The 13,268-nt window shown below is 40.5% G+C and overlaps 3 protein-coding genes across 3 annotated transcripts; all 3 read right to left on the bottom strand.

Moving 5' to 3' along the window:
* Positions 1-30: 30 nt before the first annotated feature.
* On the bottom strand, positions 31-2,196 carry GGS22DRAFT_33871 (uncharacterized protein). The gene is made up of 2 exons (XM_047966845.1): positions 116-2,196; positions 31-47 (listed from the first exon to the last, which is right to left on the bottom strand). The coding sequence occupies exon 1, from the start codon at positions 2,055-2,057 to the stop codon at positions 249-251; it is 1,809 nt and encodes a 602-aa protein (XP_047817463.1). The 5' UTR covers positions 2,058-2,196; the 3' UTR covers positions 31-47; positions 116-248.
* A 476-nt stretch (positions 2,197-2,672) lies between these two features.
* GGS22DRAFT_167575 (uncharacterized protein) lies at positions 2,673-3,406 on the bottom strand. Its single transcript, XM_047962003.1, has one exon. It carries the CDS (start codon positions 3,191-3,193, stop codon positions 2,792-2,794), a length of 402 nt encoding a protein of 133 aa, XP_047817462.1. The 5' UTR covers positions 3,194-3,406; the 3' UTR covers positions 2,673-2,791.
* Positions 3,407-9,957: 6,551 nt separating this feature from the next.
* Positions 9,958-13,245, bottom strand: GGS22DRAFT_195283 (acetyl-CoA synthetase-like protein; the record flags this gene model as incomplete). Its single annotated transcript, XM_047965647.1, has 2 exons — positions 9,958-12,075; positions 12,127-13,245. The coding sequence occupies 2 exons, from the start codon at positions 13,243-13,245 to the stop codon at positions 9,958-9,960; spliced, it is 3,237 nt and encodes a 1,078-aa protein (XP_047817461.1).
* Positions 13,246-13,268: the final 23 nt, after the last annotated feature.

The following is a 13,268-nucleotide window of genomic DNA, read 5'->3' as shown; positions in this document are numbered from 1 at the left end:
AAAAAACATCGCGATGCACAACAAATAGGTAGCCTTGGTATTCAGTAAGCCAATGAACTTCCATCTGCATTCAATTGGTACCACCCCCATTGCCTAATGCCTAATCCTCTTGGTATTTTCAAGGCACCGAGCATAGCCAAGCACAAGACGCCAGCGACCCAACAAATGTCCATTCAAAGCATCATGACTCATAAGTAAGCAACGTCTTCCTTTCCCCTTTTATCACTGATCCAGGCCCTTCCACAGACTCAGCGCGCATCTCGTGGAGAACTACTCTGCGTCATCTCCTCGTAGTCTAGCTGCCACTTGTCCACCTCCTGGAACTTCCTCGCCGCGTTCTTCAACTCCTCGCCTACCCGCTGGATCATGGCTTGACTGCTCTCCCCGTCTCCTACAGGTTCTAAGCTATCATTCTCGCCCCCTTCTGTCTCATCCCCATCCTCTTCCGAGCCTTGATTTTCTTTGTCGGAAGTGCGGCCATATGTTACTGTAGCGCGCCTGTTGGCGTTGGTGGGAGCCTGCTTGCCCTTCCCGCGCGACGCGGGGCGGCCCTTCGTGGCAGTTTGAGGTCTAGAATTCCCTGCTCGGGATGTCGGGCGTCGCCGCGCGCGTACGTCCATGTATGAGAGCTCGTCGTCGTCGTTCCCTAGCCCAGAGATATCCACCTCAGCCTCCGAGTCATCATCGTCCTCAGCTCTAGCATTTCGACGGCGCCTGCGCGGCAGGAGTCCCGCCAGATCCGCGGTCGTGATCTTGGCCTCTGGCTTAGAAGCCGCGGTTCTACGTTTGGCCTTGGCGGCTTGTCTTGGCGGCGGAGATGGCTCGCGGTAGTTGGGTGAATAGGTAAGGGATGGGGGTGATGAGATATCGGAGCCGTCGTCATTGGGGACGGGAGTTCTTCGGAGTGCTGAGACCGGGCGTCGTGGTCGATTTCTCGCTAGGGTTTGGAGAGGAGGCCATATTTCCGACTCGCCAGCTGAGGAACCACTGCTCAGAGGAGGAGCCATCAGTTCCTCGTCCATGATGGGTGTAACTGGCCTGTTACTATATTGTCGGGCAGGTGGAGTAGATGGCGGAGATGAAAGGTCTGATTCTGATTGCTGCACTACAGCCTCCTCGACAGGCTCATTCTCTTCAAATGGCGAAGATCGAGTACGGCGTTCATGACCCTCGGCAGATTTTCGCTTGCGTGGATTTTCGCGCGGCGAGTGCGTTGATGTTTGGCCAGCATCAATCTCAGTATGCCTAGAACGTCTCTTGGAGACCTTGAGAGGAGTTGATTCGTCTTCGGGCGCAAATACATTATTCTCTGCTGGGTCTTCATCATGTTCTGATTCCGACTCCGGCTCTGACTCAAATTCGGGATTAGGCTCGATTCTTTTAGGAGGCGGCTTCTGTGCGGTACCAAGGATACTGGGTTCTCGCGCTCGTCTCTTGAATAAGCCAATGTTGAAAGTTGAGCTAAAGGCAGGGGTATTGGGACCCGTTCGGCTGCTTGGTCGAATGTAGCCGTCTTCTCTGTTTAGAAAGCTTCCAGCGCGAGGTCGTCGCTTGAATACGCTAGTGGTCATGGTAGACGTCTCGGCTGATCGCTGAGCGCTTGCTGGACCTGCGGTTTCGAAGGTAGTATTCAAATCATCAAACTCCTCATCGTCCAAATCCAGTCCTGACATATCTGCCATTCTCCGATGTTGCGGAGTCCCGGCAACTTTGCGCCCAAGCTCAACGGATGATTCCGATTGCTCGATAGACTCAATTACTTCATTGCTGGAGGTGGAAGTCATATTTTCTAGTCGATCCATGGCAAAATCGCGTCGCTGTCGGGCAGCTTCTAACGCCTTGGATTGTTGCATAGACGATGTTTGCGCGTGCGCAATTGAATTTTTATCGCGCATTGATTCCCGCCTTTGTTTTGCTTTTCCCTTCTCACGATCACTCACATCGTAAACATCAGAACTTGGCTCGATAGGTTGTTTAGGCATCGGGGTAGGTTCCGGACTTGTCGTTTTTGCGATTGTTCGGGTTGACGCGACGCGAGTCCTCTTGGGTCGCGGCATGGTTTCGTGGCAGTTAGGAATTGTAGCGTTATAGTACGCGATTTTTAAAGAAGATATCTGAAGAATACTAAGATTATCGGCCCATGGCAAAGAAGGCGGTAATGACAAAATAAGAAGTTAAGGTTATTTTAGTATTGTTTTTGTTATGTTATGAGAGGTTGGGTAGATGTGTAAGAGGTGGGAGAAGTGGGAGAGAACAAGCTTGACGCGTTGAAGCGCTAAACCGTGTTATGGTGGACCCCTCCGAGTCCGTTATTAGGACCCATCGATATACCTACCTAGTAGGTATATGACAGACCTGTACAATTGCCAATCGGACATGTGCACCTAGGTACATAGGTACCTAATGTACCTAGCCAGAATAGCGTCAGAATAAATGGGCCATGTGTGAACCACCCGAAATGGTACTGTATTACACTGTGTTTTGATCTATCCCCTACATTATCTAACTAGGAAATTGTCAGCTTTGCCACAGCATCAAAGAGTCTAGGGGATAGTAAATTTACAGTGTATTACAGTAGTATTAACACATGGCTCGCACATGGCTCACTTATTCTGACGCTATTCTGCTAGCTTATCGCCAAAGGTGAAAACACAACATGCATTCATCTTATTCGTCCGTCTGATAAAATAAACAAATTCTTCATCCGCATCCTCTATTTTCTTTCAAACAAAACATTTTAAACATGGAGATAATGGTCTAGTCTATTTCAGACATCAGAAAAGCTAGGTATTTACTGCAGAAATGGCACCACAATAAAGTCTAAGCTCTTCCCAATGCCGGCTCCCCAATTATAGCCACCCAAGCATTCTAATACCATATGTCCGTTCGCAGTGAACCTGATGTCAAAGTCTCTGCTCCCGCCAACGTCGACCACCTTTCGTCCACCTTGAATATTGCCTGATACGATAAGTTGCCAGTCGCTGTCCTCGATTTGAATGGAAGCCGTGCGGCCATAGACGTTGGTAATATTGAGCTCCGTGCACTTTCCCCATCGACCGAGCCAGCGTCCAAAGTTGATATATTCGGCGTTGTGAGGACAGCAAAAGGCCATTACATTGTCCCGGTGATTACGTACAATGATGTTGTAGGTCTTATTTTCGGGTTGGTAGATTTTTTGGAGGTTTAGGACCATCTTGACGGTAATGATGTGCGTTTGGGCAAGTCCAAGAGCCCACCGATTCGACGCGAGGCAAAGTAGTTTTAATGATATGATATGCTAAGGAGTCAAGTTCACTTTGGGTATAGAATTTTGTGTTTTTAAGAGATGAAAGGGGGGAGTTGCTCATTGGTAACTGCATATTTCCGAACGTAACGTGGAAATAGACCAATAAAATAGAAAACAAGTCATTTCTTGTTGGCTTGCTCCCAAATAAGACCTCATAGCAATCACATCGATCAAGCGTCCTTATTGGAATTCAGAAGTAGTTTTCTTCTTTCACCCCTTTAATATGCATGTCAGTAAGTTCTGTGCCCTCCCTTAGTATAGTAAAGCTTCAAACGGAATAACGAGAATGTCAATGCTACCAATACGGACTAGGCAACTGTGGTAACAAAGGTGAAGGCAGACGAGTGCTTCTAAGACCATGTACCCATTACTAGGGGGTACCTAACCATAATTTCGGAACTTAGGTAACTATTAAATACCATTTACATTCACAACCATAACGGCCAGTCGGAATTTTTTAGTTCTTATTATTATAAATTATTGACAATGATAAATTAGATATCTATATATGTATATATACCTACCTCGTAGGTATGTCTGATACATAATTAGACAGCTACCTAGGTAAATACTAGGTAGATAGGTCTTCTGATAAACAATGTGTTTAAAAAGTAAAGTAGTTAACCTAACCAAACAAGAATCAATAATCCGAGGATTGCTCATTCTATCATCGTGTAATCAATATTCGGATGAACTATCTCCCCCGGCCCCCTTTCTGCCCATTTCCCTGTGTATAATAGTTACCTGGTGCCTGATAACTGGTGCTGGTCGAAGAGCCGGTGTAATTTGTTTCTCTTCCTTGTTGGGTAGGCCAGTCTTGTTGTAGCGAGGATTCCGATTGTGTTCCGTAGTACCCGGAAGTTAAATTTTGACATGATACGTCGTAATCGAGTGCTTCTTGTGCAATCCGTTGGAGGTGCCCTTGGGATTCGGGTGGTTCCATTCTATAAGATTGTAATGGTTGTTCTTGGGATTGTAAAGGCTCCCCTTGGAACTGTGATGGTTCCCTTGATGTTTGTCGTGGTCCGATCTGTTGTGTATTTAACTTTTTATCTCTCGACTTTTGAAGTCCAGTTCTTCTGTTGGCATGGTATGCACACCGTTGTATTCCAGGCTCCCGAGGTTCGTTGCAGTCAAGGCAGATCCCCGACCTTAATTTTTTCTCCCGTTTTCTACGATCAATGTCTGCCCTTTTCACACGATGATATTCACAAAGACCGCCCGTCGTAACCGGAGGATTCCTGCAGCTTTTGGCTGCTTTGCAACCAAAACCTGTATTATCCATATTGAGGTGAAATTCTCGATATAAGTAATTTGATCCTATAGGTACATCGAAGTATGGGATGGGATGGAATGGGAAGTGGAAATAAGGCATTTCCGGAAGCGAATCTATGCTATCTAAATAGGTATGTTTGGGTAGTTCTTTTTTTGCCTAGGACTTCATCGTCGATTCATAGGGTAGACCTCGTGATTGTATGAAGGAAAAGGGGGGTTTACTGGTCTTTAGTGACTCTGAAGTCTAACTCTATCCACGAGCCTTTATGACCGACAACGAAATGCCTACTTATATATTAAGTACCTACCTAGGTACGTAAATAAATACAGATGAACAGTTTGAGCGGTAACGTGGAGAAATGGAAACTAATGAAGTCCGTACACGTACATAGCAGTCTTTCAATCTGTGTGCTTGGAGTAATGGTCTGATTAAGCCTGGGGAAGTCTATTTGAATTATTATCTTATTTGTATTGAATGCCCTAGTGAATATTATTAACGACCTTGTCTCCTTATCGAAGCTATATCAACTTCGGGTTCTTTATCTCAGGTTCTAACTTCCCGTGTATATGATGTTAGGACTAACATCACCTTGCTTGACTTGCCTGTATGCTACCCTACCAACAGTTTAGATCTAGTGCGACTATATTCTCCCACGATTTTGGTTTGGTTAGCCACAACCTTCGCGGCAGCGCGTTCCGGTTTCTCGACGATGACTTGAATAATATCTCGCAACCACTTTCAGCATAATTGCCTAAGCCTTCCGAAAAAGCTTTCCAAAGATCCTGCTTAGCGACTTGATTGTCGCCGGAGGTACGCCAATTTCTACTAGCCTAGCTACCTACGTAACCACTCGAGCCTACCATTGCTAAGATACTTGGAATCGGTTACTATGACGACACGTTACTATCCCTCATCCTACCAAGTCTGGAAGTAAAGGGGGGATGACGGCGCGAAGTTCTACTCTATTGCTTGTATGGATGTAGACTTGGCCATCTAAGTCTATATCCTCCGGCCTGAGGAGACGGTTCTTATAGGCGAATCGTCGAAGACGAAAGCATAACCACCACGAAAGGTTCCCTTGGATAAACCGTTGCTGGAGCAAACTTCGTCAATATAGATCATGAGTCTTCAGTCCTGCGGATAGAGGGGCGAAGCGCCGGCGGATACATAACCGTATAAGAATGTGTTCCCCACATGTATTGATCATACGAACGGGGAACATGAATTTTTGGACTACCGGATGCATGAAACTTCGATGCTCATTCTGCCCAGGACCCATAGCTGATGTTGCGCGAGCTACACTGGCTTCTTGAGAAACAAGGCGGAAGCTGAGTACCATTCTGGGCACCCTTGGTGCGTTACTCAATGTAAAGTTTACTATTATTCCATCACTGCCTTTCATATTGGCACCGTGTGTATAGAATCACGGTTGGTGTCGAGGGTTATTCGAAATTCATCTTCACCCTCTGACTCATCATCATTTGTACGCGTTCGTGCTGATATGGTATGAATAGTCGGGTAGTAGAATGTAGCAGCAGGTAATGAATGAATGGGTTTATAGACTGGTCGCTCTGCAACGAATTATCGGACAGCCTTTGCGAAAGACTAGGTACCTATGTAGGTAGGAAGCTGTCACACTTCAATCACCATTCCCGACTTAGTGACGCTGTCTTCGTTAGCGTAGTAAGAAGCGCAGCCTGATAGCCTCAGAGGGTTGTTAACAAGGTTGTCAAGAAGGTTGCTTAATAGGAGAGTTATTAAATGCACCTTATTAGAGAGGAAGTTGACGGAGTTATGTAAATGGAAGGTCAGGGAATTCGGATATCAACAATTAAAAAAGGTGTTTGGATCAAAATCACAGGTACCTAGGTAGTAGGTGCAGGTATGTACAATACCTATTAGTTGGTACCTACATACCTAGAAAGATGGATTACAGTGATCGTATTGTAGGTACCTACAGAAGTACGTACTCTGTTCTCCACTACTTCTAGGGCTAGGTGGATACCTAAGAAGGTACCTACTTACCTATAAAACTGTGTAATAGTGATCTATTCACTATGTATTGGTGGATAGCTGCTATAACCCAGGGAGCGCAACCACTAAAGAAAAACATCCAAGGATCACACAAATCGTGAGGACCTACCTACATATGTAGGTAGGCACCGAGTAATTCAATTCATACCTAGGTACTTACTGATTTAAGTCATGAGCGCCTGCCACACATGGTTTAAAATTCTGGCTGAAACTTTCGTATGGCTTCAGGTCATGATATGATAGCGATTGAAACACTTAATAAGGACCTTGAACTTGTTTATTACTTAAGTAAATAATAGCTTTAAATTTTATTTTTAAGGCTATAATATAAAAGGTCGATAATGTTTTATTTATAAGAATAATATTTTTTTTTATTAAAAAAGAAATTACGGGGATAGTTTTAAAAATATAAGTAAAGTTATTTTAAAATCGTTTTATTAAAAAATATAATAATATTTCGTATTTAATTATTATACCGGGAAATACCGGAAGGTAATAATAATTAAAATTATTTTAAATCGTTTAATATTATAATAATTATATTTTTATTATCGGATAATTATACGGTTTAAATTATTATAAATAAGTTTAAATTATTAAAAAAAAGTTAATATTATTAAAAAAAAGTTTAAATTATTAAAAAAAATATTATTAAAAAAAATTATTATTAAAAAATTTTATTATTAAAATTTTATTTTATTATATTTTTATTTTTCGTTATTATTTTTATTATTTCCAAATTTATTAATTTATAATATTAAAATAATATTTTAAATTATTAAACTTTTTAAAATATTAATATATTAATAAACTTAAAAACTTAAACTTAAAAATTTAAACTTAAAAATGAATTTAAAAATAAACTTAAAAACTTAAAAACTTAAAAAATTAAAAAGTTAAAAAGTTAAAAAATTAATAATATATACGTTTATAAATATACGCGTGTAAAAATAAAAAATAAAAAATAAAAAAAAATAAAAAAAATAATATAAAAAGAAAATGTAAAAAGAAAATATAAAAAAAAAAATATAAAAAAAATGTAAAAAAAAAAATGTAAAAAAATAATATATAAAATAAAAAGTAGTGTATAAAGTAAAAAATAATGTAAAGAAAATAAAGTAATGTTAAAAATCTTAAAAAATTTTTAAAGTTAAAAAATAATAATATTATTAATTTTATTAACGGTTATTTAATTTAAATTTAAAATTTTTTAATAATTATGAAATTTTTTTAACGATTATAAAACTTTTTTAATAATTTAAACTTTTTTTTAATAATTTAAACTTTTTTTTAATAATTATTTTTACTTTTTTAAGAGTGATACTGCCCGCGCAGTATAAAAAGTGGATTTTCCCGCGCAGTGTCATGTGATAGCATCGAGTGTACCTTTCCCCGCATACAAATCGCGTACAAAATACTTGTACTCGCGATGACTCAATTGACACAAGACAGAAACCTTATTTCATCCGTACACCTCTAACTTCGACCTAATCTCTTGCAACCCATTAATTTGGTAAAAGTACCAAACCAGCATCAATGGAAAGAGCTCCCGATGGAAATTCGATTGATATTAGGTGCAGTTATTACAGTTGAAAACTGATAGAGATATAAGTGGTTGAAGTGAAAGGCATACTTCGGCGATGGGGACAGCATTTCCCTTAGAACTGGAAGCTGTCAAATCCACCGCCGAAGTATACGTTTCAGTTCAACCTATTATAATGCAATCAATTCGAATCAAAGATCTTTGCAACCAGGTTCATATGAAAGGCCTTCAAGAGCTGAATCGATTGATACTAATTGCATACTACTAGCAGTTCTATTCAACTGAATAATCGGGCGAAAGGTAGATGATATACTTCATATATGAGATCAGGACCTTCTATACGAAATAGCCTATGTATGGCCTTGACTTAAACCACTCATAGCTCGATCAGCTTTCAACTGCAATAGCTGCAACCTATATCGATCAAATCCCCTTTGAACGCTCTTTCGATCGATACAAGGTTGTTATTTTCTTCAAATTAATAGGTTGCAAGAGATCAGGTTGAAGCTGAGGGTGTACATTTGTAGTGGGGTATTATTAAAGTTTCGAAAATTGTCAATTCAGTCATCGCTAGTACATGTATCTGTACCGCGATTTGTATGCGAGAAGAGGTACACTCGATGCTGTCACATGATACTGCGCGCCAAAAACCGGTTTTCGTACTGCGCGGGCAGTATTACTCTTTTTTAATAATTATATTTATTTTATAATAATTATATTTATTTTATAATAATTATTTTTAAGTTTTTAATTATTATTTTATTTTTTTAATTATTATTTTTATTTTTTTAATTATTATTTTTATTATTTTAATTATTATTAATTTACGGTATTTTTCGTTATAATATTTAAATAATAATTTTAAAAAATTTTAAAATGTTTATAAAATTAATTTCGTTAATTTATTAATTTAATTAATATATTAAAATATATATAATATAATATAATGTAATTACGTATAATTTTATATATATATTATATAATATTTTAAATTTTATAAAAATTTATAACGTTATAAAATATTAAAAATTTTTATAATTTTTAAATATTATAACGTATTAATTTTTTATATATATAATTTATAAATAATTTTTAAAATATTTTATAAATGTAAAAAACTTTAAAATTAACGTAATTTTTTAAAATTATTATTAATATTTTAACGTTTTAAAACGAATTAAATTAATTAATTAATTTAATTTAATTAATTAATTTAATATAATTAAATGCGTAATAAATTTTAAATAAATAAATAAATATAAATAAATATTTATATAATAATTCGAACCGGGGGATATTACGTAATATACGTTAAATTTTATTAAAAAATAAATACGTAAAAAAATTATACGTTATAATTTTTATAAATTATAAAAACTTTTAACGTTTTATAACGTTATAAGTTTTATAAAATTTAAAACGCCGTATAAAATATATATAAAATTATATATAATTACATTATATTATATTATATACATTTTAATACATTAATTAAATTAACGAGTTAACGAATTTATTCTTATAATCCGCCGTCGATATAATAATTCCTGGATTATTATGATAAAGCATTAAGTAGCGAATGCAGGTACCTAGCAGGGTTCCAATGTTACCGTAAATTCGGGATACCTTAGGTAGGTAGGTACCTAGGTATGCTGCGAATCGTACCTATGTATGTACCTATTCTAGGGTTAGCGTATTTTTAGGGACTGATTTTAGGTACATAGTTCATAGCCTAAGGTTACCTATTTAGGCGGACCTTCTAATACACGACCCCAACCTCAATAATAGGATGCGTTTTCCTTTTCCTGTCCCGTTACATCAAATCTTGCCTTTATAAATTCGGGCATGTTTTATGCAGACTTGTGCTTGGTCACCAAGTCGACGGTTATTGCGGTATATATCTCTAAAAGATAGCTTTAGCCCTGCATCCTTAGCGAGATTTGCAAGTCGCATAGCTGCCAATGAATCGCCTCCTCGTTTAACAAAATCATCATCCAAGTTCAGATTCTCAGTTTCAACCCCCAGAACTTTGGACCAAAGATTAGCAACTCGCTGATCCATATCCGTGACTATAGGTCGACCACCTGTTAGTGCTGACTTCGGCGTCCTCCAAGCCAGAAGCTCTTCTTTGTTCAAGGAGGTAATTAATTGTTGTAACTTCCGTCGGTCCCTTTTCCCCGATATCGTGACCGGAAGATTGCGGAGAGGTAAATAAGCTACAGGCAACATGTAGCGAGCTACCTTGCTTGATAACTTCTCTTCAATACCGTCAAGCAAGGCGTGTAGCTGGGCTTGTATCGTTATATCTATGGAAGATAGATCATCGGGAACTCTCGACTCAGGTCCCAGACAGAGGAATGCGATTAACATCTTTTCATCCTCTTTACATCCACGAGGGACCCCTAGTTCGACAGCAAGTTCGAAGGGAACAATAGTTTTCAAATGTGTTTCGATGTCACCTAGTTCCATGCGCTGACCTCGAACCTTGACTTGCATGTCTTTGCGCCCAATATACTGGAGAGTCCCATTTTCGCAACGGGTCACCAGATCTCCAGTCTTATACATGCGCCGTGTCTTCGATTCGGTGCGGAACTCTGGCAACTTAGACCACTCAGGATTTTCGATGAAGACCTGGTTTGTCCTCGCATCATCGCCGATGTATCCCCTTCCAAGGGAGTAACTCTCGATTACGAGTTCCCCGATCGCTCCTACGGGCACTAACTGGTCATGGTCAGTCGGATCCACGACCCAGCTTTTGTTTCCCACAGGATACCCTATGTTGGTGGGATGCGATTGGGATGTCATCGGTCCCACGACAGCAGAAATCGGGCCAACTTCACTTGGTCCATAACCACCAAAAAGATCGACGCGATGCACCCAAGCATCCCTCACATTAGCGCTTAGCGGCTCGCCTACTAGGACGAGGGTCTTGATGCATTTTGCATTCTCAATATTTAGTCTCGAGACAAGCGATGGAGTTAGCATAGCCCAATTCGCTTCCATCCGCATCGCTGCTTGGCCGAGGTCATTCATCCGATCGTGGTCTGAAGGCACGCAGATGCACGATCCAGAAATGAGCCCTACGAGGATGTCTACCAAAGAAGCATCGAATGCGTAGGAGGAGAACTGTAGAATTCGGCTACTACTTCCCAGTTTCAACTCCGGACCGTATGCCAGGGCTGAAGAGCAAAATGCCTGATGTTCGATTGCGCACCCCTTGGGCTCTCCTGTGCTTCCGGACGTAAAGATAACATAGGCAAGATTACTTGGGCTGACATTTCGGTTTGCCCAATCTTCCATTGCCGATAGAGTCTCCTTTGATACAAACGATTGATCTAGGAGGATGGGCCCCAATCCAATTTCTTTGTATTTGACAGAGGATAGACCATTTGTGATGACGAACCGCGCATTAGATTTCGAGGCAATGGATTTGACTCGATCTAGAGGAAAATTTTCGTCCAGGGGGACGAATGCAGAGCCAGCCTTCATAACAGCTATCATCGCCACTATGGACCAGACAGAATGAGGAAACACCAAAATAACCTTCTCCTCGGGCTGAAAGGCATATCTAGTGAAGAAGGTATGAGCCAATCGATTTGTAAGAGCTTCGAGATCTTGATAAGAGAGATATCCATCATGGGCAACGATCGCAGGAGAACCTGGGTGTAGTCGAGCTTGGTTCCGTATAGTATCATGTACGCAGCTTTCATACTTCCTTAAACTACCATCGTTCCAGCCGTGAACCCTTCTTATATCATTTCGGCTACAACGGGGGATATCTTTGATCTTGCAGGATGGATGACGCAAGATGAACTCCAGCGATTGTACGAACATGTCAGAAATGCTCTTAGCTAGCCAGCGCTCAACTGAATAGCTTGTCCGTAACTGACCCACTAATTCTTCCCCATCATAGATCAGCGTGAAAGTTATATCGTCCTGATCGTGTTAACGGGTGCTAGTCTCGTAGAGAATAACCTATGAACTCACCTTCGCAAACCCGCTTGCTTTGATTGGTATTAGGCTCATGTACTTATCTAATCCGTCGGGTGCAGCGGTGCAGTCGAGCCAACGAATAGTTGAATTGCAAAGTCTTTCGCCATTATACGTCGTGATTGACGATGCTTGGGCACCGACCTTCTCATCTTCAACTGTTTGAGCGTGCAGACTTCTGAGTACATCTGTGACTCGGTAGTCATCTGAGAGCTGCGCTGTACATAATAAATCGTGCTGAGCGAAACAACCGATTCCATCGATGCTAGTTACTGTGTCGCTCCACGTTGTCGTATACCTACAACAAGGTCGGTCCAGATTAAGGTAAATTTTTGATATAATCAACCATACAGACTGAAACATATTCATAACATCAACCCCGTCATCCGAACACCGGGAAAGCAAAGCCTGACCCAATGACACTGGCATAGCCACATTTATATATTCCGCAACTGTCGTCCGTGACTTAACTTGGCTGGCTGGTACACTATGACCAAAGATCGTAGGCTCCAAATTTCCGATTCGTTCTAGGGTATGAGGTGGTAGACCTTCTGTCCCCTGAAGGGTAAGCGCAACACCAGGCTGTGGCGCCGGAGAAGCCAACGAGCGATAGGCTCGTGATAAATCTGCCTGTATTCCAACCAAAGAGTCATCGTTGATAGAGACGGGACTAAAGCAAAGCCTGAGTAGCGGAGATGAGCTGCCGTCGTTTGTGTAGACGTGAACCACATGCATCGGCAACTCTGGGGTGAGATTTGGCAGTGGTTCTTGCTCAACCTTGGCCTTTAGGTCATCCGTCCCTCTGAAATAGACATGGATAAATGCAGCAAGATGGGTTTTGATTACTACTTTGAAGATGTCTTTAGTCCTTGGCTGCACAGCGAATATAGTCCTCAAACTTGTATGTTGATGAATCACCTTCTGCCACGCATGCTTAACTCTATCAATAACAACAGCTTTCCCATCGTGGAGCTTAATCTTGAATATGATGGTTTGGCGACCAAAGCCGTTTTCTGCGCCTAATGCATGACGTTGGTGTCTCGAACATGGTGTGACGGATTCAATATCATGTTCGTGGACGATAGTGCGTAGCAAAGGGAGGTCGAATTGTCGCATTGTTGGTGTAGTCCTAAAGATAA

This window comes from Annulohypoxylon maeteangense, assembly GCF_022496945.1.
Source record: "Annulohypoxylon maeteangense strain CBS 123835 unplaced genomic scaffold GGS22scaffold_12, whole genome shotgun sequence".
NCBI lineage: Eukaryota > Fungi > Ascomycota > Sordariomycetes > Xylariales > Hypoxylaceae > Annulohypoxylon > Annulohypoxylon maeteangense.
Note: the sequence above shows the minus strand (reverse complement) of the source record. Positions and strands in the feature narration are given on the sequence as shown.